The sequence below is a fragment of the Rhineura floridana genome, chromosome 3, assembly GCF_030035675.1.
Source record: "Rhineura floridana isolate rRhiFlo1 chromosome 3, rRhiFlo1.hap2, whole genome shotgun sequence".
In the NCBI taxonomy this organism is placed as follows: domain Eukaryota; kingdom Metazoa; phylum Chordata; class Lepidosauria; order Squamata; family Rhineuridae; genus Rhineura; species Rhineura floridana.
The window spans coordinates 133,489,236-133,514,352 of NC_084482.1; the positions used below are offsets into that span (position 1 = coordinate 133,489,236).

The following is a 25,117-nucleotide window of genomic DNA, read 5'->3' on the forward strand; positions in this document are numbered from 1 at the left end:
TGGAATATGATCTCTTCCCTTTCTAAATCCATCTTGGACATCTGGCATTTCTCACTCCATATATGGTAAGAGCCTTTGTTGTAGAATCTTGCGCGCATTACTTTACTTGCATGGAATTTTAAGGCTATAGTTCAATAATTACTGCATTCCCTGGGATCCTCTTTGTTTGGAATTGAGATGTATATTGAACGCTTCCAGTCTGTAGGCCGTTGTTTTCTTTTCCGTATTTGTTGACAGATTTTTGTCAAAAAATTTGGACAGATTCAGTCTCAGTAGCTTGTAGCAACTCTATTGGTATGCCATCTGTTCCTGCTGATTTGTTTCTTCCAAGTATTTTAAGAGGAGCTTTCACCTCACATACTAATAAAATTATATTCCTGTGTTTTTCAGATTGATGAAATAAAGAATATAGGAGGCCTTCCATGCTTGGAAAAGGTTGTTTTATCCAACAACCCTTTAAGTATTATTCCTGATTACAGGACCAAAGTACTGGCTCAGTTTGGGGACAGAGCCTCAGAGGTAAAACTTTTCAGACTTCTATTTGATGGCTTATCTTACAACATTTTACTTTTATATAATATAAAATGTGAAAACAGCACGTTTCTGTGAGAAGCAGTGTGATAGAACTTGTTCTTGATAAAATGGACAAGGACCACATCATATGGAAGGGACTTAGCTTGGGGGCAGAACTCATGATTTTCATGAAGAAGGTCTTAAGTTCAGTGCTCAGCATCTCAAGTTAAAAGTACCTTCCAGTAGCTTGGGGGGGGGGGAGAAGATGTGCATGAGACTTTGAAGAGCTGTTACGACTCAGGATTGAAAGTACTGCTAGATATTCCAATGATCTGCATGTTCAAAAGTTGCTGTGCCAGTTTTAGTAAGTTCACATGCTAAACATCCATGTTAAGTTGAGACGTCTGTCTATATGTGCATTAGTTCTAAATGCTAGGTTTTAACTCTTGCATTGATGAATATTGGGTAAGGGAATGGGATTCAGTTTGTCCTTCTGTTGGGGATTTATTATGGTTTGTTTCTTGGTGTTCTTCAGCTCTGTTTGGATTATACTGTAACTACTGAGAAAGAACTTGACACTGTGGAAGTGCTGAAGGCTATACAAAAAGCAAAAGATGCAAAATACAGAATGAATAACTCTGATAAAAAGGTGAGATTTAAATGTGTGGATGAATGACTAAACCTTGTTCATGTTTTTAAACTTATAGCTAGAAGGCAAGTTGATCCATCAAATTATTTAGAAGCCATGGTCTATTTGAAGGCATTTCTTTGTGGATTATAGTGGGATTTCCTTTTAGCGAAGACCTTTCCCCTCCCCCATTGTTGACATTCACAATGAATTGTTTTAACTCATAACACAAAATCATGGTTTGGCATTGTTGCATTGTGTCCTACATGAAGCTGCTCCTAAAGGCTATCTTTAAGCTGTAGCTGTTGCAGAATGCTAAAGTGAGATTGCTCTGTGGTCTCCCTAGATGGAGGAATCATAGAACAGTGATTCTCTGGGAGCTTCTGTGGCTGCCTATATGTTACTGGGCCTGATTTAAACTGCTTATGTTGGTCTGTGAAGCCCTGAATGGCTCAGGAATAACCCTGTGATCTGTGTAGATGAAGGTGGTTTAAAAAAAATAAAATATGTAAAAAAAAATGAACAATAGGTATCAAAAATCTTCCAATAGGATGTAAATCTCTAGGAAGTGTACATGTAGAGTGTGCAGGCTTTTTCATGTTTAATTATTTGTTTAATGGTAAGTATTTAAAACCCTAAGAATGATTGATCCTGCCTGTGCATCATGGCTGTGGTCTCTGTTCTTCTATATTGTGTAAGCAGAAGAAATGTGTGAAAGCTACTTTCTGTTAACACCAGCATACTACCATTTGACACCTTTTATATTACAGTTCAAAAATAAATATATAGGGTGATATCCATCCTACTCAGTATAGACCCATTGAAACTGATGGACTTAAGTAACAAGTCTCGATTTCAGTGGGTCTCCTCTGAGTATAAGTAATGTTGGATAGACTCATAGAAAGCAACAGTTACGGAATTTTAAAAAGTCAGTTATTGGTTTACTTTGGGCATGTTTTCCCAAGACTCTCAGTGTTTTCTTTTTGGTGCTGAAGTAAATTAATCCATTGAAGGATGGATAATTTATTTATGTTTATATGTCTGACCGGTTAAGATAAATTGAAATACTGATAGTGCAGTATTGCCAATATCCCATATCCTGCCAAAGAAGCTATGTGATAAAACATTAGATCATTTCAAAACAGCCCTACGTCAGTGTGCACAAAAACACTTTTTGCTAATAAATCTGTCCTTGTTTTCATTCAGGATAGGGATGCTTTGTAACCTTTGTTCCTAGCCCTTCCTTTTCTCTTTCTCAGATTACTGAAGATTCCAAGCTTTCTGCTGCCAGCTCAAAATCAAACTGTTCTTCTCTTTCTGTACAACCTCCTTCTTCTTCTCTGCCTCGTCCTGTCAGCTCCAGTCAAGGTAATCATGTATGTATCATGCTGCTGGGCTGGGCCTTTTGGTTCTGCCTTTTTAGGCTGCATTGATATACATGAATTTCTCTGCATTTGGCAACATCAGCACAAAGGCAAAGGATCAAATATCAGCCCATAGCTCTCTGCCGGTGGTCCGTTAAAGGTCCTAGTAAAATAGCAAGGAAGGAGCTCTGATGATCCCTGCCCACTTCAAGTCAAGCTTAGTGCAGTAGAGTAGCTTGGAACAGTTGCCATAGAAAAACGGTTAACAGAGTGAAGAGCTGAAAAAGTTAATATAGAGCATCACTGTACGCATGGGTTTAAATTGTGCTATTTGTGTTGCTGATGTGCCAACCTCTTGTCAGTATTATTTATAACAAGCTCACTGCATATGCAGCAAAAATGAGCATTGCTCTAGTAAATTGCTTTTATTTTATTTATTTTATTTATTTATTTTCGTTTCTAGACCGCCCATAGCTAATAGCTCTCTGGGCGGTGTACAAAACGAGATTAAAATACAATATAGAATAAAATCAGTAACAGAAAGGAACACATTAAACTAAAACATTAAACATAAAACATTGAACATTAAAATGCCTGGGAGTACAGCCAGGTCTTAACCTGGCGCCTAAAAGAAAGAACCGTAGGCGCCAGGCGTATTTCCTCCGGTAAGCTGTTCCATAATTCGGGGACCACCACAGAAAAGGCCCTAGTTCTAGTAACAGTCCTCCGGGCAGCCTGGTGAGTTGGTACCCAGAGGAGGGCCTTAGATACTGAACGAAGTGAGCGGGTAGGTTCATAGCGGGAGAGGCGTTCCACAAGGTATTGCGGTCCCACACCGTGTAAGGCTTTATAGGTCAACACCAGCACCTTGAATCTAGCTCGGAAACAAATGGGTAGCCAGTGCAAGCGAGCCAGGACAGGTGTTATATGCGCAGACCGATTGGTCCTTGTCAACAGCCTGGCTGCCGCATTTTGCACTAGCTGAAGTTTCCGAACAGTCTTCAAGGGCAGCCCTACGTAGAGCGCATTACAGTAATCCAATCTAGAAGTTAACTGTGAAATAGGGTATTGCAAGCAAGTAAATATTTATAGAGGTTTTTAACCATTTTTCTTCAAACATTGAGAAGATTTTGGTAGGAAGCTGGATATATCCAGAATATGTGATCTTTGTTTGAGAAGGTACAAGAGATTGCAGTTTTCTCTGCCAAATCTCGTGACTCAGCAATATTTTCTTTGAAAAGGCTAGGATTGTTTTGATAGTGCACTATTGATTATTTGTGCAAGTTGAAATTTGTTTCATCTATTAGATGCCTTTCCTAAGTGTTATGCTTTTATGTTGCTACTCCTGACTTTTTAATCTTTGTTTTTTATCATCTATCCATAGGGGACATTCCCCCCAATTATATGCATTTGTTCTTTAACGTAGCTAGTTTTTATACGTGCTTTTTCAAATATCAATATAACCAGAATTCAAGGTTATGCCAATGATGATACAAATACACATTTTGTATACAGTATATTGGGAAGAGGTCATAGCTGAGCAGTAGAGTACCTACTTTGCATGCAGAAGGCCCCAGAATCTACTCCTGGTATCTCTAGGTGGAGCTGGGAAAAGCCTTATCATGAAAACCAGAGAGCTGTGGCTAGTCAATGTAGACAATAGTAATGTCTGACTTAGTATAAGGTAGCTACATATGGTCATATAAAGCAGGTGATGGGAAAGACCCCTGCCTGAGATCCTGGAGAACCATTGTGAGTTGACCATATTTGGCTGGGCGGACCAATAATCTGACCTGATGTAAGGCAGTAAGTGGCCTGTTGCTGCATGGAAACAGCTGTATAGACAGCCTCTTTTAGCTTTTACATACAAGGGTGAAGAAAAAAAATTAAAACAGTGACGAAAAGACACTTACTCAGAAATAAAATATTTTAATAGCCTTATCTAACTTAGCAAAACCTGGACAGACATGCCTGTTTTTACCAGTCTTTCACAGATTGAAACTTCCAAGGATGGATGTGTATTCTGCCATTTTATTTTCTTAAACAACAACTGCTGACGTTTTTATGACACCATCTGTTTCCATAAAGTATTTATCATATCACCTGTCAATGGAAAATTGTTTTTTTTAAAATGGGAGTTCCAAGATTTAAATAGTTTTACAGGAAGCAGAAAAGCACAAATAATTGTTCAGCTTCCTCAGCTACTAACATAATTCAATAGATTAGTTTTCTTCATAATGAAAAGAGACTTTAGGATTCTTCTGAAGAAATTACCAGTGTGTAATGTTACAATATATTTTCAAACCCTTTAAAATTCTGACTGTGCATTTTAGTTGCAAATTAATAGGAAATACAAATTCTGAACCTAAATTCCATGATACTTTTAGGCTGCAATCTAAACACATTTACTAGGGAAGAAGTCCCGCTGAACACAGTACAACTTGCTTCTGAGTAAACCAGAGCTTGGAAAAGTTACTTTTTTGAACTACAACTCCCATCAGCCCAATCCAGTGGCCATGCTGGCTGGGGCTGATGGGAGCTGTAGTTTAAAAAGTAACTTTTCCAAGCTCTGGAGTAAACATATATAGTATTATACTTAAGACAGTAGTCTTAAGCTACCACTTCCCACTGAAATCATTTGGATTTACTTCTGAGTAAGCACAGTCTTGCTCTAGGAACATTTTGTATGATCATACAGCTATGATTACTGTAAAAATATTGACAGCTAAAAGTATTTATATCTGACTTCTAATTTTAAGCAATTATTCTTGTCTTGAGTGGTTGAGGTTTTGGAGGATTTCAGTTTATAGAGTGGAGCAAAGAAAGAGGCAAATGTTCAGTTAGTCCTTTTTGTATGCTACTAGGTGCATAAATTCCTCCCATGAGTGCAGATCTCCACTCACAACCCCCGTGTGAGTGTGGCTGTCTGATCCTGGGATAGCTACTGAAGTCGGTGGGGGAGCCAGAGGTGGAGAACTCCACATGTGGAGCCATATATGCAGCCGGGAAAAGGATGCATGCCATGGACAACCAGATGCTTCCCTAGTTCTGTACTGAATGACATGAAATTCTTTAAATGGCTTAATCAGTAATAATCTGCACCTCAATTTCACCCATTCCAGCTGTGCACAAGACATTTGCTGCCCTCTTATTTCAGTGGAACATGCAGCTCTGTGTACATGTGCAGATCATATGCTTCCATTGAGCATAAATGCTGCAGCCTGGATGGGGAAGTGATAGATATCTAACTTCTCACAAACCTGAGTATTCAATAACTATTACATTATCAGTATGTCAGATAGATATGCTAGTTGATGGATGTGCTTTTTTCTAATGTTTATTATATATAACCTGTGCCCAAGTAACCTCAAGCATGGGATGACATTGTATAAAAATATATATGAAATACACTGCATTTTCTTTCTTAGAGCACATTGTCAGCCCATGTGAAAGTTAATACTGTTTGGTATATTTCAGACTGCATTTGCTTGTTTTAGTACCAGTGGTGTTTAAGAGATTTTTTTTCTGTTCTAGAAATAACTTGTAGAAAAACAGTGATAGCCAGCAGTTTCTCATCAAGTAGTTTGACTCCTGCAAGCCATACAGTTACTCAGAGATGCTCTGAAACACCAGACCTGGGAAGCAGAAATCAGGTAATGGCATTTAAGTGAATGGTGTCCTGGGTCATTTTTTGTTTTTTTGGGGGGTGGCTTTTGTATTTGCAGCATCCTAACATATTTCAGTCTATAGCTCACTGCCATGTCAGAACATTCACCTGAATGCCAAGTCTGGAGCAGTGGAATAAGATCTCTTAAGAAGGCTTCAGTGGGAAAATGTTTCAAATAGTTTTTCATATGCTGGACAGTCTTTCTGTTCTAGTGAACTTGTAACTATATTGATGTAGGGGGGGAAACACAGATGAAAAATGACATGAGGAAATTATGCCATAGCTCATTTTCTTTTTTAGGAACACCTTTTTTTTCTCTTCCTGAGGTTTGGTTTCAACTCCTGATCCAAGTAAATCTACTATGTTCACTGTATAGCAGGAGAAATGCAGCAGAGATGGCTTCTGCTTTCTGCAAGGATGGGGGAACTGCATCTGCCCAGAGGGCAAGATCCCATCTCCCTCACTTTCATAGGCAAAGTTTGGCTGGTGGCTGGGATCACACACCTCTCAGTAACCTGGTGTCGCAATGACTGCAAGTTCCTGTGCAAATGATCAGATAAACATCAGGGCTTGCCAAGACCCACAGAACATTATGCAAGCCACAAAGATCAGCAAATCATTGCTTACAAAGCACATCGCATGAAACTTTGCACAGGGTTTTGCAAGTGGCGCTGATTGGCTAGTCAGCAATGTCTGCAGATCCCCTTGGCTGTCACATTTGATGTCAGGCATAGGACAAGAGGATGTGGCTTGACCAGAACAGTATCTTGTGCCAACTGGGGAAGCCTGGAGGGCCTAATTCGGCTTGCGGGTTGGATGTTCCCCATCACTTACTTACAGTGTTGCACCAAAGTAAGAGCCAAGTCTATAATGACATTCTATTTTTAAAGGGACAGAAGCACTATCCAGAGCTAGCACTAGCTACTTTAGTTAGCTGAGTAGTGCCTGCTAAACATTCTTAGATATACAAAGTAATTTTAAAGTTAAATGGATTATAGTCCATATTTTAGCTGGTTTATGTGACTAGGCCCACATTTTACTAGAAAGTAATCATATCTTTTGTGCGTTTGTTTAACAACTTTTTATCCTGCTTTTCAAGTTTCAAAAGGCTCCCAGAGCAAATTAGAGCAATCAGTAATTTGGTTTTATAGTCTAAAAGACACAACACACAGGAAATGGGATAACGAGGGAGGAACAAAGATGCCCTACTACTTAGTTGCAAAGTTCTTATCAGTGGTCTTTCTAGCAAGGAGGGTCAAAGCAAGCTCCCTACAGCTGCTCCCTCTCCACAGTGCATGCGGCCAGTTTGCTTTCCCTCTTGCCATTATTCCTAGGAGGCAGGAGGAGTAGCCCCCCCCCGGCCCTTAATCCTGTGACTGATGCCAGAGGGTGGTGCCCTTCAGCTATGCAGTACCAGGGCATTTGACAAATGTGTCAAAGTATGACTTATGTATCCTGATACCCTTCTCTTTTAAGGTACCTGCTTCTCAGTTGGACTCTTCTAACAAATATGAAAACGCCCATCAAATGTGGTGAGATTGATGTTTTATTTTGATTTCCACTTCTACCTGTTGAACATTGACATGCATTCAAAACATGTAGCTACCAGAGATCTTCTTAAAGAGAGGAAAAATAACCTTGTAAAGACTAAGGGGGAGCCTGGGATTTCCCTGTACTTCTCATTTAATGCAGAAATGTGAAACAGAATGTGCAGGAAGTAGCTCCCCAGAAGGGAGGCAGGGCAAATGGAGATCAAGATAGGCTGTGCACAGGCTTCAAATGGCATGTAAGGACCAGCTGAGGATGCATACCTGCCCTATTGTGAAGCAATTGTTTACTTTTATCTCATATGGCATGACCTCCTTAAATATACTATGTGGTTTAAATATTTGATTAATAAAGAGAAACCAGAGTGAAACTTGGAAATAGGATGACTGTGTTTTAAATTGGATTAATATATTTTTTTCTTTTTTAATAAAGCTTGGACCATTCAAAAGAAGAACCTGATGCCTTGCCTGACTCTTTTAATACTGTCATCTTGCCTTTCACTTGTATGTCGTACACTGCCACAAATCAGGATTTTGTGCAACACCTGTCTGCTTTGATAGCAGAGGCTGTGAAAAGTGCACCCTCTTTCTCAGTGGAAACTCAAAACACAGGGAACCTTTTGAGTGATTGCAGAGTTGCAGATACTGAAGATGGCTATTTTGAAATGGGACTTCATGAAGGAGACAATGTGTTTGAGTTCACTCCTACATCACATACTGTGCAGATAGCTTCTGACAGCACAAAAACAGAACAGGATGACATAGTTAAAGTTCTCTGGAGCTTTTGTATTCAGGTTCATAAAGGACTCAAGCAGTTTGCTTCCTGTTTGGTTTTGACCAGTAATGTGGTAGCTGTATTTGAAATTCCACAAGATCCCAAAGGAAACTGCCAGCATACTCTTTCTGCCTTGAAATTAGCACTGTGCTTTCCGTATTCTGACCTGACAGAATTTGGCTTTTTAATACCAGAAATATGTTTGACACTCAACGTAAATAATGGTGATATCTGCTTGTATGTTGTTTCGGACTCTCAGAATCTGCAAGATTTCTATTCCTGTTTACATATGCCTCGCTCTCAGTGCTGTATGCCTGCTTTAACAAGTTCTTTACTGTACTGTGGCAAAGCAAGTTTGCAAGAATTTGTCTACCAGCTAATGGGATTTTATCATATTTCATCTGAAAACACAGAAATAAAAGGTTGCTTCCCTGCATACCTCTTCTACCATAATAAAGCTAATGCTCAGAAAGTCTTGTGTCAGCCAGAATTGGCCCATGATGGCAAAACTTCTTCTAAACCTGTTGGTGGTTCTGCACTTTATTCACTATTTAATAAATCTGCCAAAGAGGGCCACTATATGTTCCATCCCTGTTGGATATTTCTGACATCCCAACACCTACATATAGTTCAAGTTGACTTTAATGTACTGCCAGGTAAATATACAGACTCTGAGAATGCAAGGAGCATATTCAAGCTGAGCAGGATTCCACTGGCTTCTGTTCTTTTGCACCCCACCAGTCATTCCATTCAGCAAGAAGGTTCATTTTCAGATGGGCATGTGCTGGAATTGCTCATTGGCTACAGATTTGTCACAGCAGTATTTGTCCTACCTCATGAAAAATTCCATTTTCTACGCGTCTATGGTCTTTTGAGGACACTTCTGCAAGATATCAAAACTATAATTATTTTCAAAGCTTCCAGCAACATAGAACCTGTAAGAAATGCTCTCTGGGACTCCAAGAGGCATGGTCAGACTGCAAGGTGAGGACGTGTTTTATGAAAGTCACTTGTCAAAACATGGCTATGATTCTAGCTTTCTCAGAAATTTACCAACAGGTGGTTATAATTGCACTAAGGGAGAACAGGGACAAGCCTGCCGGCCCTGCCTTCTCTGCCATTTTGTTGTTGTTCAGCTCCATGCTCTTCTATACATCAAGAGGTGAACTTCTGCTGTATGGAGGTTTGTCTACTCATGTAGATTCCCTACTTGAATTAGAAAGTGAAAGGTGAAGGTTCTAAATCATGCAGGGAGCCTGATCAAGTATGATCACTGCAGTTTGCCCTCCAACATGTAAAGAGCTACATAGCTGATTGACAGGAACATGACGGAGGGGGCAGGGCCAATGTATTTTGCTGCATTCCCCCCCCTTGTGCAATTCTAATCGTATATAAGATGAACTTCTGAAAACAGCTAGAAAGGTTTCTTGCTAGTGACAAGACTTTCAGTGAATTGAACAAGTATTTTGTAAATTGCCAGTTTGATAACCTTTTTGATTCTTGTAGTTTATAACATGCTGTACAATGTATTATGAAGGAACTATAGATTTGGGGGAGAGTTCTAATAAGTAAAGAACTTAAGATGCATAAGGGTCTTAAAATTGCATAATTCATTCAGGTATGTATAGTCAGGCCTACAAAGGGAGTTAACAAAGGTGCAAGAGGCCAAGAGAGATGGATTTAGGGGTGGGTTTGTGGCTTGTTCAGTTTTTTTAGCAACTGGATCTCACTGCTCATAATACTGATCTCCAAATACCCAAAGGGTATTTTTTTTAATTGTTTTAAATTTTTTAAAGTGTGTTTTAAATTGTTTTTAAAAGATTTGTTTTAAACTTGTATATTTGTTTTTAATGTTTTAGTTAGTGTAAACCGCCCAGAGAGCTTCGGCTATGGGGCGGTATACAGATACGAGGGAGAGGGAGAGGGAGAGGGAGGGACGGATGGACGGACGAACAGACTTGTACTGTGTTGCAACAGGAGGAAGAACTGTTACCAACAGGTGGAAATTGTAGGGAAGCAGATTTTGGCTAAACATTAGGGGAAGAGTTCCTAACAGCAAGAACTCTGACAGTGGGACAGGCTACTGTAGGAGGTGGTGGGCTCTCTTTCACTTTAGGTATTTTTGTAGCACAAGATTGGACTAGATAGCCACCAAGATCCCTTCCAACTCTGGTTCTATGATCCTGTAAGGCCACATGAAATTGTGTGGCCTACGTTTCTACTTCATTTATTTAGGTTTAACTTCTGACAGTGTATATTCATCTCTCTTTGTTCCCAGCTTATGCAAGCCTCATTTGCCATTCTCATCCCTGTATCCATCTGACTTTCTGATGCAGAAAATTACTGAAGAGAACCAGATACCTGTGCACCTTCCAGTCTCTTCATCTCTTCAGTATGTGGCTGGGCTAAAGGGAAAATCCATTATGGAATTTTTCCACAGCAGCATTGCTGAGGTATTGTACAATATGCAAGGAAGAGACGTTCCTGGTGGTAGAGGTTCCAGAAGACTAGCCATGTTAGTCTTTTTCAGAAGTTCACAAACAGTCCTCTGATGCCTTCAAGGCTAACAAATTTATTGTGACATGAATTTTCATAAGCAAAACATGTTCAAGATGCATTTTTTAAAAAAGCCATCTTGCATAATAGTGTTTTTGTGCGAGAAGGAGGAGGATGGCAATAGCTCTGATAGTTTCCAGTGTTACTTTTGTTATTACTATAAGGTGGTACTGCAATAGATTGAGTTTTTTATTGGCCTAAAATCAAGTAAGACAGGATTGTTATGTGCCTTCAAGTCAGTCACAACTTACGCAACCCTATGAATCGGCGACCTCCAACAGCATCTGTCGTGAACCACCCTGTTCAGATCTTGTAAGTGTAAGACAGGATAGACAACACCAAAAACTTCCCTGAGGGCAATAAGATATATTTACAACTTACATTTTGAAGAACAAACTTTCTCAATAGTTGTGAATACTTCATAATTATCATTTATAGGGCAATTTGGGTTCAGTGACTCATAACAGCATCAAAATTGTCATTGTGCTTCCACCAACAGTGAGAGAACTGAATTTTGATAGGCATGTTGACTAAGACACACCCTGGTAACTTAAAAAGTCTGAAAACAAGGACACTCTTCAGTCTAATTGTAAAACTCTGGATGCAAAGAGTATCTCATAACAGTAATCAAAACCAAACTACAAACGATAGGAAAATGCTTTACACCATCAGTCCTCAGTTTTGTTATATAGATAAGGGACATTTCTAATGGCAAACAGGCACGTATGTGTTTTCAGAATTTAGCTCTATTTTCTAGCAATTGAATATGAACGTCATGCAAAGCAGTTACAAAATGTGAGTCCTTTCTAACCAATCTGGAGAAAGTCCATCCAAACACTTAAAACAGTTGATTAATTGTCCTGTCAATATTCTAGGTGGAAAATGAAGAGCTGAGGCATCTCATGTGGTCATCTGTTCTGCTTTATAAAGTTCCTGATATGGAAGTGACAGCTTGTGTACTACTCTCAACTAAAGCTATTTACTTCTTGTTGGATGATTCTTTGACTCATTCTAATGAACACAATTTAGGTAAGGCAGAATATATAATCCTTAGCATCTAATAATGTGTGGAAGAAGAAGTGATAAAGTTGTTTTAGATCAGAACAGAGGATTTGCAACATTGCAAGGTCTATAGTCTCTGTTCCTTGCCTTCAGTGTGTGATGAACCATTTCCACTAAGGAAATAAATTAATGGTGTCCTTTGGAAGGACCCCCTCCCCAATAATGTGTTTGTGCTGTGATTTTGCAGCAGTGCAAAAAAGGTACTGGATTTAGAAGATACCAAAAGGTAATGATTACCTTTTTTCAGTGTTAAATAATTATTTAAGGCCACTCTTAGAATGGAACTACATGCTATGACACACAGAGATTTGGAAACCCTGTGTTTTCCTTGTAACACTAATGAAAGAGTGAGAAAGCATTGGCAAAAAAGAATTGGCAGACAGAAATTATGCAGCCACGAGAGTGGCTGTATACTATAGCCAGCGTGGATTTTTCACATTCCGCAATGTTAAATTGAAAATATCCCCCAAGCCATTCTGATGCTTCCCATAAGCTCATTTCAAAACAAAATCTTACAAAACTCTCAGCAACCTTCACAAACTACACTTCCCAGGATTCTTTGTGGGAAGCCTTGACTTTTTAAAGTGGAGTAAATGTCTGGTGTGGATGTAGTCAGGGACAGTTTTAGTTTAAATTTGGGTGGAAGACTACAGATGTTTCTATCAAACTTTAAAAAGCAAGGGAATTGGCCAGCTATAGTGAATGCACCAGAGGCACGCATATTACCAAATTCTTCCAAGTTACGCAGGAAGTGCATTGGACTGTGAAAAGCCAACCCAAATTGTGTTTGCATTTTGACCAATTTGTAGGGCAGTACAATATTTCAGAGAGGAGGTCAGGTCTCCTGCTCCCCTGGTGCATTCACTATAGCTGCCCAATTTCCCCACTTTTTAAAGTTTGATAGAAATATCTGTTGGCTATAGGTACGTTCTTAAACCTCAAGGTTTTTTTTCCCTATTAGTGAATATAGTTCTTAACTCTGTCCGCCTGTAAATTCTCAACATAACCCTTCCCACAAGGCCATATTCACATATTTCCCCCTCTCAACCAGCTGCCAAGGCAAAATATAAGTGGGGAGGGGTCTGCAATTTTGGGTCAGTGGGGAGATAATTAAGCATCCCTCTTGCCTACTAATTCTTCCTTAGCAGGAGTGAATGCATGCACAATCTCAGCAAGCATGGGTAGAAAACCCATTTTTGCCAAGGTGATATGTAGTTTCACTTTTAGTAGGAGGTTATTTAATTTTTTTTCTAGAATGCTATGATGAATAGTGATCCTTCTGAGATCTTAAGATAATCATCAAATTCCTTTCCAAAAAAATACCAATTTTCTGAAACACTGTTTATCCTCAATTCAATAGATTTTTGGAACAAAGAACACTTGGACTATGAATTTGGTTCTTTCCACCTCTCTTGCTGCTTGGTTCTAAAATTAAATGATCTGCGCTCAGTGAACGTTGGACTTTTTGATCAGTATTTCCGACTTGCTGGTAAATAATATGTTACCTTTGTCTTCCCCCTTTCTGTTCCCATCTCCCCATCTAACTGAGAACATAAGTTCCTCGTTGCTCATCTGCTGTACCCACTGGCATGTATGGTGTTGCTGAATGCCAGATCGGTACACAAGAAGACCACAGTCATCCACGATTTGATTGTGGATGAAGGTGCCGATTTGGTGTGCATTACCAAGACCTGGGTGGGTGAGCTGGCAGGAGTTGATCTGACCCAGCTTTGCCCATCTGGATACTCGGTGCAACACCAGCACAGGCTGCAGGGAGGGGGGGAGGGGCTGCTGTGGTCTACAGAACTTCCATCTCTGTCACCAGGAAACCACTCTGTCTTGGAGCTGGCTGCATCTGGTGTTGGGCCGAGGAGACAGTAAACTAGGGTTGCTGCTGATGTACCGTCCACCCTGCTGCCTGGCAGCTTCTCTGATTGAACTGGCGGAGGCCGTCTCAGCTGTGGTGTTGGAGGAGCCCAGAACGATAGTCCTGGGTGATTTCAATGTCCATGCTGAGGCTGCCTCTAGTGTTCTGGCTCGGGACTTCATGGCCTCCATGACAACCATGGGGCTGTCTCAAGTTGTCACCGGCTTGACACATAGGGCAGGGTACACCCTTGACTTGTTTTTTGCTCCAGATGGAGGAAGGGGTAGTCTGCAGAAGGGGGGTGGATGTCACCCCATTGCCATGGTCAGACCACTTCCTGTTGAAGTTTATTTAAAAAAAAATATTTAAAATATTTCTATCCCGCCCTTCTACCCTACAATAGGGCACTCAGGGCGGCTACAATAAAATTTCACACATATATAATAAAACACACAATAAAAACACAAAACATTACAGTAAATTAAAATGCATAAAACACTATTAAAATACATAAAATGCATTATGCATACACATACAAACGTACATACATGTATATATGTTCATACACATATAAGAAAGTGAGAATAAAAGAACTTAAAAAATAAAAATAAAAGATAAAAAACTTAAAACAGTGTCAGGCTGACCCGTCAGTCCCAACCAAAGGCTCTCCAGAACAAAATAGTTTTTACAAGTTTCCGGAAAACCATCAGGGAGGGAGCAAAGCGGGCTTCTTGGGGCAGGGAATTCCAAAGTCTGGGAGCCACGATTGAAAAGGCTCTCTCCCGCGTGCCTGTCAATCTAACTTCTTTCATTCCAGGCACACAGAGGAGACCAGCGGTAGATGATCTTAAATCCATACTAGGAACATATGGACGTAAGCAGTCCCATAAGTACACTGGTCCAAGGCCATTTAGGGCTTTAAAGGTCAAAACCAGCACTGTAGATTGGGCTCGGAAACAAATTGGGAGCCAGTGGAGTCAATATAGCACAGGGGTGATAACTGGAGCACGGCACAGGGAGCATAACATTCTGGCTGCTGCATTTTGAACCAACGATTTCCAAATCGTTTTCAAAGGTAGCCCCACGTACAGTGCGTTACAGTAATAAAGCCTCAATGTCACCAGTGCATTTGTCACTGTGGCCAAGTCAGCTGCTTCCAGGAACGGATGCAGCTGGTAGACCATTTTGGGATGGCCAAAAGCACCCCTGGCAGCCACCTGATATTCCAGCAGCAGGGCAGGATCCAGAAGAACTCCCAGACTGCAGACCTGCTCTTTCAAGGGGAGTGCAACCCCATCCAGAACAGGTTGCAACCCTATTCCTGGGGCAGTTTTTCCCATAGCCAGCAACACTTCCGTCTTGTCTGGAATAAGTTTCAGTTTGTTCGCCCACATCCACCCTTCACAGCCTCCAGGCACAGGTTTAGGACGACCAGTCCCACCTTGCCATCAGATGAAAGGGAGACATAGAGTTGAGTGTCATCAGCATATTGATGACATTGCACTCGAAATCTCCGGATGACTTCTCCCGGTGGTTTCCTATAAATGTTAAAAAGCATGGGAGACAGAATGGAGTTTAGACTTATGGCTCCGGTCCTCCTGCAGGGGTGGTGGACAGTTTAAGATGGTCTGCCCCCGGAGACTAATGGAATCCACAGGATTCCTGAATGCCCTGGGGGAGTTCCCAGTAGGTGGAACAGGTGACCCTGTTGAACGCTGTGGAATAACGAGGCTCATCAGGCTCTTAACACAGTTGCCCTCAAGCACCCTCTCTGGCATTGTGGAGCCTGGTTTGCACCTTGGTACGCCAGTTAGCTGAGGGCAGTGAAACAGGCTGGACAACTGCTAGAGTGCAAATGGCGCAAGGTGTGCTGTAAGGCTGATCAGGAACGAGTAAAAAACCATAACCACACCTACTGCATGTCAGTGAGGGTGGGGAAGAACGCCCACTTCTCTGCTAGCATCACATCCTCAAGTAGCCATCCAGTGGAGCTTTTCTGTATTGTCAGGGGTCTATTGACATCAACTCCAGGAAATGGAGTTTTAAATCCTCTGGAGGCCCATTGTGAATTGTTTACAAGGCACTTTGAGGGTAAGGTTGCTTGCCTCCGTATCTGCTTTAGTCCCCAGTGAGGTGTCCAGTGCAACGTCTGCTGCAACTTCTTGGGAACTGTTTCAGTTGATGCAGCCTGATGACATGGACAAGGTGCTTGCGATGATAGGGCCAGCATCGTGTCCTCTCAACCCTTGCCCTTCTTGGCTTATTAAAGCTTGCCAAGGAGGTTTGACTGAGTGGATCCAGGGTGTGGTCAACACATTGTTGCGGGAGGGAGTGGTGAAAGAGGTGGTGATCCGAACGCTCCTGAAAAAGCCCACTCTGGACTCATTGGTTTGCGACAATTGCCAACCGGTCGCAAATACTCCCTTCTTCGGGAAGGTGATTGAGAGGGTTGTGGCGCAGCAGTTGCAGCTACTCTTGGATGAAACAGATTATCTTGACCCATTCCAGTCTGGGTTCATTTCCTCCCCTCCTTAAATATTAGACAGGCGCCATCTCTGTTATCTTTTTGGCACCTGCTGAAGACTTCCTCTTTCAACAAGCCTTTTAAGTTGAGACCTTATCCCAGTCTGCGTCTGTGTTAGAATTGCTTTTTAATATGTTCTTAAACCTTTTTTAAAAAAATAGATTTTTTAAACTTTTTAAGATGTTTTTAAAGCTTTTAAAAAATGTTTTAAAGATGTTTTGTTTTAATATATTTTAAATTCTGTTTTTATGATGTTTTAGTGTTTTAGTGCTTTTGTTTGCTGCCCTGGGCTCCTACTGGGAGGAAGGGTGGGATATAAATCAGATAATTAAGTAAATAAAAAAATAAATTTCTATAAAGTACCATGTGCATGATACTGCTTTATAAACAATACTTTCTCATGTAGTTCATTGTCAACATTAGTATTCTCCAGTTTATCGTAACTACTTTTTAAAGTCTTGTTTACTCTATTAGTGGTATTTATTTATAGTGTGCATGGCATTAGTGTAGCATAAGCATAGCTAAAATTGTGCATGTTTTGAAGCACTGGTGCATTTTATGCTCACCGATAATGTCTAGTTTTATTAGAAATGTCTATCCACTAATGCTGTGGGTTTCAAAGAAATTGTTTTAGTATTGTTGATACAGTGATGCAGCGCTCATCAGAGGGTTAGTGTAGTGAGTGTTTAAAAGGGAAGAAGGCAAACTCTGCTAATAAAAATCTAAAATATGGCCCACTGGACATGAAGGCGCTGACAAGCAGGAAAAAAAATAGGCCCAATTTGTGTTCTAAATTCCTGGACTTAGACTATATTGGCAGTACAGAGTTCCTTGGTAGAATATTGGAAATTTCAGATTTGTGTCATTTATGGCACATGTGCTGTTGTTTCCACTTGTGTGTTATAACCAGAACACATGTGCTATAAACATTGCAAACTAGTTGTTTTACCTTAAGCTTTTTTTTACCAATTCATGGTTTATGTATATGAATTATGCTTGTTATGTAAAAGTTTCATACAAACTTTATTTTAAAAAATGCAATCTGTTGAAAAGCTGCTGCAAAAGTGTAACAGGACTAGACACGACTTTAATTCTGTCTCCTTTCCAGGACATTCAGCTGAACATATATTAACTTGTCTAACCAGAGACAGTTATAGTACTCATGCCTTTATTCAGCACCTTATGGCAGTACTTTCACTACTGGCAAGAACACCATCACCAGAGCCAGTGGATAAGGACTTCTACTCTGAATTTGGAAAGAAAAATACAGGTAAAATTATTTGGAAACATTTTATGTAATAGGATCAATAAATGTATATCACCATATTGTTCTGTTATATTTTTAATATTGTTAAACATATTTAATTTGTTCGTTACCTTTTAAAGAAAATGCAGTGTTTAGCTCTTTCTTTGGCCAATAATGTGAACTCATTGAGTGGGTGTTGAATCAGTGACATCTGGTTCTCTGCTATCCTGATCTTTGGCAAAGAATGCTCTTATCAGGTCAAGTTTTAATTTGACAGCCTGCTGTTAATTTTACAGATTAAAAACAATGTGTGAGTTTTAAGGCTAATTTTTAGTTGCTCCCTCAGTAAAAACATTTTAATGAATGCAAAGTGTAAGTCGTGTGTATTTATGCTTGCAGGGAAAATGGAGAATTATGAACTGATTCACTCTAGCAGAGTGAAGTTTATATATCCCAATGAAGAAGAAATTGGGGACCTTGCCTTTCTAGTAGCAGAGAAGATGAACAATGTGATTAACTTCCAGTCTCTGAATATACTTCTCTATGTGTTAGCATTTCAAGTGAATGCTACAGAAGGGATTACTCAATCCAACAGTTTACTTCAACCTAAAACACTGATTTTAACCAGCTCAGATTTGTTTCTTTTCAATGAGGATTACATCAGTTATCCACTTCCTGAATTTGCTAAGGAACCGCCAAAGAAAGACAAGTATCAGCTTGCAGATGGAAGAAGGATTCGTGATTTAGATCGAGTGCTCATGGGCTATCAGACATATCCTCAGGCTCTCACGTTTGTTTTTGATGACATTCAGAATCAAGATCTCATGCAGAACCTGACTCTTGATCACTTTGGCAACGTTCTCAGTTTTCCTAAAGGGCAGATTACCCAGGAAAGCAACAGCAGTCAAGAGGTCCTGTGGTGTGTCTTTATCCCAAGTCCAGAAAGCCGTGAGAAACTAATCTCTCTGCTTGCTAGGCAGTGGGAGATCTTATGTGGTCGAGAGCTTCCTTTGGAGCTCACTGGGTAGTTTTATTTTTTATTTTCAGATATTTTAGCTGTTGCAGAACTAAGAGATCAGGCTGAAGATTGACTTAAAGCACAGTAATGCTTGAATTAAGCAGCAATCAGCATTCTCTTCACAGCAACATAATGTGGCATTGTGTGTTACCTGTATGTTACTGTTATATTCCTTGTGCATTGAAGAAGTTTTAATAGTACAACAAATCTGCTAAAATATTAAAACTGGAGTTTTCTATATTTTTATGTAACAGTACATCTTCAAGATTCCCTATTAAGCATCCCAGGCAACTGTATGGAACAAAAGGAGTCAATACTTGGCATACTTTCATTAGGGCTGTTATGTTTCCACTGTTTTTTGTACATATATATCAATCTTGCTATTCTATACAAACTATGTAAATAATGTTAACAAAAGATGCTCATGCTATGTCAAAGTGCAGTGTTCTTTGTACAAGATGTATGCTGCTAACAATTATTTAATCATCCTTCTGATGATAATTTTTACATTGTCTTTTTATGATGTCTCAAATTTATGTTTGTTTGGTAATCATGAACATAAAGGCAGAATTCATCCATAATTGAAAGTTGCTTTTACTTATGATGGGCACTTTTTAATAGTTGGGGAAAGTTACCAATTTCACTTCATCATCACAGACAAAGATTGGCCAGGATTGACAATAACTACTCTGTTGCCAGCCAATAATAGGGCACATAGTTCAGAGCACTGTGTTACTGTTGCCAAGTTTCTCACTACAATTAAACTAAAATTTGACACTGACGTGTTTCTGACTTTGGTTCTATTTTCCATGTCCTTCAGTCACATGCAGGTCAGTGGTACATTTATCTTTCTAATAAACCTTCAGCTTTATGTAGGAAGCTTCAAAGGAAAAAAGAAAACCTAAAGAGAACATCATATCAAGTAATGGGCATTTCATTCCAGAGGAAGCTTTTATAAAACAACCTGAACCAGTGTGATCATTTTATCTATGTGGTATACACAATAAAAACGAATGTGCAAGGGCTCCTACTGGGAGGAAGGGCGGGATATAAATCTAATTAATTAATTAATTAATTATAACAAATGATAATAATAAAAGGCATGTACTTGACCAATTTACTTTCTTTCAAGATTTAGAAGCTGTTCTACATTATTCATTTAGTATCCACCTTTCTCTTGCATCAGCTGGTAGATACACTGACTATGCCAAACATTACTGGGAGAAAATTTCAAAATGGGAAATTGTGGCAACCTCACACAACAGCTATTGAAGTATTTCTACCCCAGGTACAACTTATAATAGAATCCTTCATTTTATATACCATAATCACAAAGTGCCAGATAAAGCTGGCAGGGGCCAAAGGGAATAGAAGTTCAACATCCCCTTTAGTTGTTGCACATATGCAGCCCTGGGGTGGTCCTGGGTGAGTTTACTGGAACTTGGGAGTATTGGGTTTAGGGTGTATGGGTGAATATTGTTCGTGTTAAATAATAACCACTGGCCCATAGTTTTATTATGTTCAGTAATTTTCAACTACTTGAAAGGATCACTTCTCACTGTGTTGCATAGTAATATGTTATAAGAATGGAGAGCTGGACTTTTCTCTTAAGCACAAATTATACCTTTTTAGAGGTTTTGCTGTCCTGTTGTAGATGTTTGTTTACTCTTTACTGGCTCATGAGCTCAAAGTCACATGCAGCCATTCACACAACAGCAAAACAGCAAGGCTTTGTTTTCCTACACTAATTAAGTTGATCTATAATTTAGTTGGTTTATACTTAATGGTATCCTTTTCTTCTCCTGTCTCAGATAATGTATGCAGTGTGGCTATTATGAACTGAATAGAAATGTTTTTCTCACATTTAAAATCTTAAAAAAAACCTTTCTTAGCTGACCTTGAATTTGTAGTGTTTGGAAAACCCACGCAGGATAATGTGCATTTTATGGTATACCATAAGTCTTGGCAGTCTCTAATTTTTGTCAAGACTACATAAACACAAGTTTTCAATTGCAGGAAACTGCCAAAACTAAATGGTGATTAAATGCTTCATAAAATAATGGTCTTGTGGCCCAGCACTTTCTCCAACCATTTGAAAAATAACAGCCATTTTATGTTTTCTGGTATGAAGAAAGGAGAGCACCAACATCCAGCAAAGTTATGTATACACATGGGAAGAAACGATACATGAAACCAGAGGTTTGCTTGCTGTTTCTACAACACTACTGCTGAAGAGACAAGCCATGAATATTGAACAGCAGCTTGTCTCTAACAGTGGAACTACTGTGGCAGCAGTGGCAAAAGAATTCTAACTGTGCGTGTAAATTTGATGCTCACCTCTGTTGTGTTTCCTGTATAGCTCAGTCCTTGTCAAGCCTCTGCTCCATTAAGTTAAGAATGACAAGCTATTGCTACCGTATCTTAGCAATTAGTTAATGGAGATGCACAAGCTTACAGTAAAGGAGTAGGGGCGGTATTCAACTAATGCATCCCATCAGCACAAGGATTTCTGTTTGCACAATGGGCCTTCTCTGCAAATCAAGTCCAGGGGGTTGGAGGAAACACTAGAACAGATTTAGGATGTGGGGGGGCAAAGGAGAAGTACCATTGTGCAAGTGGAAGTCGTGCTGATGGGACCATGACTTACTGCTACATTAATACAACCCTAGGACTTAATGTAATTATATTAGCAATTCTCTGATACTTATAACTTCTCTCTGTCCTGTACAAAACCAAGTTCACAGTGGGAGCACCAACAGTGATAAATGTAACCCGTGTTGCTGATAATTCCATAGAGCTTTCAAGTGGCTTACCATGTAATATGGTTTGGTGCTTTCCTACCCCATGGTATATGTCAGCTGACATAGATATTAAAGTACATCTTAGGTAAAGGAAGAAAGAAGTGAGACCTGGATCCATAGTCTTTCACTCATTCATTCATTCACTGGCGATCACTCGTGGCCTAGTAAGATTGTCTTCCAAGATAAGGTCTTTAACAGTGGGTCCGTAAGTGACTGTGGAGGCCAATTCTGGAGCCACAGCCTCCCACAGTGAGGACATAGGTTTCCAGATGGAAGATGGTCGCAATGAGGATTTGTTTGATGTGCCTTCCACTTAGCTTGTTTGTCCTGTTCACCCTGTATTCATGCTTCTTCGAAGTCCATAGCACCTTTGATAATAGCCGACCTCCATTTGGGACGTTCATGGGCCAAGATTTCCCAGTTCTCGATGCTCATGTTACATTTTTTAAGATTTGCTTTAAAAACATATTTAAACCTCTTTTGCTGTCCACTGATGTTCCATTTTCCATCCTTAAGTTGGGAGTAAACTAGCTGCTTTGGAAGACAGTGATCAGGCATTTGAACAGCATTGCCAGTCCAGCGAAGTTGATGTTGAAGGATCATTGTTTCCACACTGGTAGTCTTTGCTTCTTCCAAAACGCTAACATTAGTCCATCTGTCTTCCCAAGTAATTTGCAGAATTTTCCAGAGGCAGCATTGGTGGAATCTTTCAAGAAAGTGGGAGTGGCGTTTATAAATGGTCCATGTTTCACAGGCATACAGTAAGGTCGGTAGTACAATGGTGTGTAAAAAAACATTTTGGTCTCCCTGTGAATATCCCAATCCTCCAACACTCTGCACTTCATTCGGGAGAATGTGGCACTCGCAGAGCTCAGACAATGTTGAAATTCAGCATCGATGTCAGCTTTTACAGAGAGATGGCTGCCAAAATAGGGGAAGTGTCGGAAGGCAGAGCTGGGGTCCCAATCCCGGGGAACTGGATCCTGGAGAGTTGGGAGAAGAGTATTCGGATGGATGGCAGAGGGAAGGGGGAGGAACTTTCCCCCTTTGGAGCGAAGACGAAACAGGGGAACTGCCAGTGATAAGGTCGCTTAGCGACGGGGAGCCTGAGCCCTCCCTGGACATTCTCACGCCTCCCCCTCTTTCAGGCTCAGAGCAAGAGGGGAAAGAGGGAGGGCTGCTCACAGCCGAAAAGCGGGGAGGCAGTTTACCATCAGCCCCTCCCCTATCCCCCATCCTGGAACCGGAAACTTCAGAAGAGGAGGGGGTGATGCTTCCCCCCTCACCGCGCACACGCAGACAGCTGAAAAGACAGGAGAGAAGGGGGGGAAGGCGGGCAGTACCTGAGGGGCAGTTAAGGAGGAGCGAAAGATTGCGCGCCCGTTTGGCCCCTTCTTAAAGAACAGGCGGGAAGAAGTCCCTTGCTCTGTCAACTTTCTCCCAATGCCGCAGGACCTGTATCCCTGTATTGCTTCATGAGAAAACGCAGTCTTTGTTTGGACATTACCCTAATAAAACACGAATTAACTACAGCCGTTGGTCTGGTTCCTGAGTCACATCCTGGGCCTGACAGCTTGACAGAGCCACCTAAATCACCCTCAACGCTCTCTTCACTTGACTGGGACAAGATGTTAAAGGGAGCAGCGGGGGGGACGAACCCCACTTCTGAGATGGAAGAAGTGGAACTCTTGAGGACTAAGGTAGCTGATTTGCAGACGGATGTTCAAGCCCTGCTAGCAGCAGTCAAGGCGCTGAAGACGGATAATCAAACCTTGAAGGCCACGATAGACCAGATGCGAACAGCCCCTCCAGCTGCCGTAGTAAAGGTTCCCATTGGATTGCCCCCAAAATACGCGGGACAAAGTGATCAGTTGGCAACCTTCGTGGCTCAATGTGAGTTATATCTGGATGTCAGGCACACGGAATTTCCAGACGATGGGGCTAAAGTAGCTTTCGTGATTAGCCTCCTGGAGGGAGAAGCTGTAAAATGGGTGACTCCGTATCTCGTGAGAAAGGATACTGTCTTAGGAAGGTACAGAGGATTTATACAGGAGATGACCGAGATGTTTCAAGACCCGCAAAGGGCTGAAACAGTAGCGCGGCAACTAGGCGCTCTGAAGCAAGCTAAAGGGACTGTTTCCGAGTACACTAACGCTTTTAAAATTCTGTCCCAGGAAACTGGTTACAATGACGCCACCCTGATGTTTATGTACCGGAGTGGATTAAATGCTGAAATCCTGGATGAGTTGGCCAGGACCTCCCCCCCCCCGCTGACCTACCAGGGCTCATCCGGCTATGCCTACAGATAGATCACCGGATGGAAGGAAGGCGCCTGGAAAGGAAGCAGGAGGTCCCGAGATACTCAGCCTCGGCATCCCGCAACAAGACCCTTCCCACTGCAGGGATGGCAGGTAATGCAACTGAGGGACAGGGAGGGGCTAGGCCAAGACTGTCAGAAGAAGAAAAGGAAAGACGACGCCGGGAACGTTTATGCTTTTATTGTTCAAAGCCGGGCCATGTGGCCAGAGACTGTGGACTGAAAGGGGGGAAAGCTGAGCCGTCGGGAAACTAGAACACCCAGTCCACGTGCAGGCCGGTGGACTGGGGGCAGTGTTGTATAAAGGCCCCCCAACGATCCAACCTCCCTCAAAGGGGGTGTTGGTCTTGCCTATTCGGATTACAACTTCCAGAGGAGTGGTGTTTAATTCCACTGCCTTAATTGACAGTGGAGCCTCCACAAATTTTATTGATGCAAAGTTAGTCAAGCATCATGGAATTTCCCGGTGGAAACTGGACGCTCCCCTAGCTGTGGAGACTATCAATGGGAGACCCCTGAAGTCAGGAGGGGTGACACAAGCCACGGAGGAAGTGAAACTTCAAATCCCTGGGCACGAAGAGTTCATTTCGCTATACGTGTCAGATCTCTCGAACTTTGAGGTGATTCTGGGAATGCCCTGGCTAGCAAAGCATGAACCCAAAATAAGTTGGAAGGAGGCGGTGGTGTGGTTCACCTCACAGTATTGCCAGGAGAACTGTCAACCTGAAGGAATCAAGAACACCTTAGCGGGGGCAGTGCAAGAGATCGAGCAAGTGACCCTGCCGCCAAAGTATGAAGAATTCAAAGATGTGTTTGATGAAACAGAGGCAGAGACTTTACCCCCCCACCGCCCTTACGACTGTGCGATTGACCTAGTGCCAGGAGCCAGCATCCCATCAGGGAGAATCTACTCTCTCACAGAGAATGAGAGGGAGGCCCTGAAGGAATTCCTGGATAAAAACCTGAGGCGAGGATTCATACGCCCCTCACAATCCCCTGCTGGAGCGCCACTATTGTTTGTGAAAAAGAAGGGGGGGGGACTCAGACCCTGTAACGACTATCGCGCATTGAACCAGATCACCATCCCCAACAGCTACCCACTGCCCCTGATCTCAGAGTTGCTGGACCGACTGCGCTCTGCAAAAATCTTCACGAAGTTGGATTTGAGAGGAGCGTACAATCTGATCAGAATGAAGGAGGGAGATGAATGGAAAACAGGATTCTTGACCGCT

At 41.2% G+C, this 25,117-nt stretch overlaps 1 protein-coding gene across 5 annotated transcripts in view; it reads left to right on the plus strand.

The window, feature by feature from the left end:
• The window catches only part of NISCH (nischarin), a 62,360-nt gene extending 42,812 nt beyond the window's left edge, over positions 1 to 19,548 (plus strand). For 4 of the 5 annotated variants that reach the window (XM_061617977.1, XM_061617976.1, XM_061617978.1 and 1 more), the window contains 11 exons: positions 391 to 519; positions 1,049 to 1,162; positions 2,401 to 2,509; positions 6,040 to 6,158; positions 7,649 to 7,704; positions 8,153 to 9,478; positions 10,773 to 10,947; positions 11,926 to 12,079; positions 13,473 to 13,601; positions 17,612 to 17,773; positions 18,149 to 19,548. In XM_061617977.1, the coding sequence (XP_061473961.1) occupies positions 391 to 519; positions 1,049 to 1,162; positions 2,401 to 2,509; positions 6,040 to 6,158; positions 7,649 to 7,704; positions 8,153 to 9,478; positions 10,773 to 10,947; positions 11,926 to 12,079; positions 13,473 to 13,601; positions 17,612 to 17,773; positions 18,149 to 18,777 (3,102 nt within the window). In that variant the 3' untranslated portion in view covers positions 18,778 to 19,548. Of the gene's footprint in view, positions 1 to 390; positions 520 to 1,048; positions 1,163 to 2,400; positions 2,518 to 6,039; positions 6,159 to 7,648; positions 7,705 to 8,152; positions 9,479 to 10,772; positions 10,948 to 11,925; positions 12,080 to 13,472; positions 13,602 to 17,611; positions 17,774 to 18,148 lie in introns of those variants that run through there. The other variant, XM_061617980.1, reaches the window with a different exon arrangement.
• The last annotated feature ends 5,569 nt before the right edge of the window (positions 19,549 to 25,117 follow it).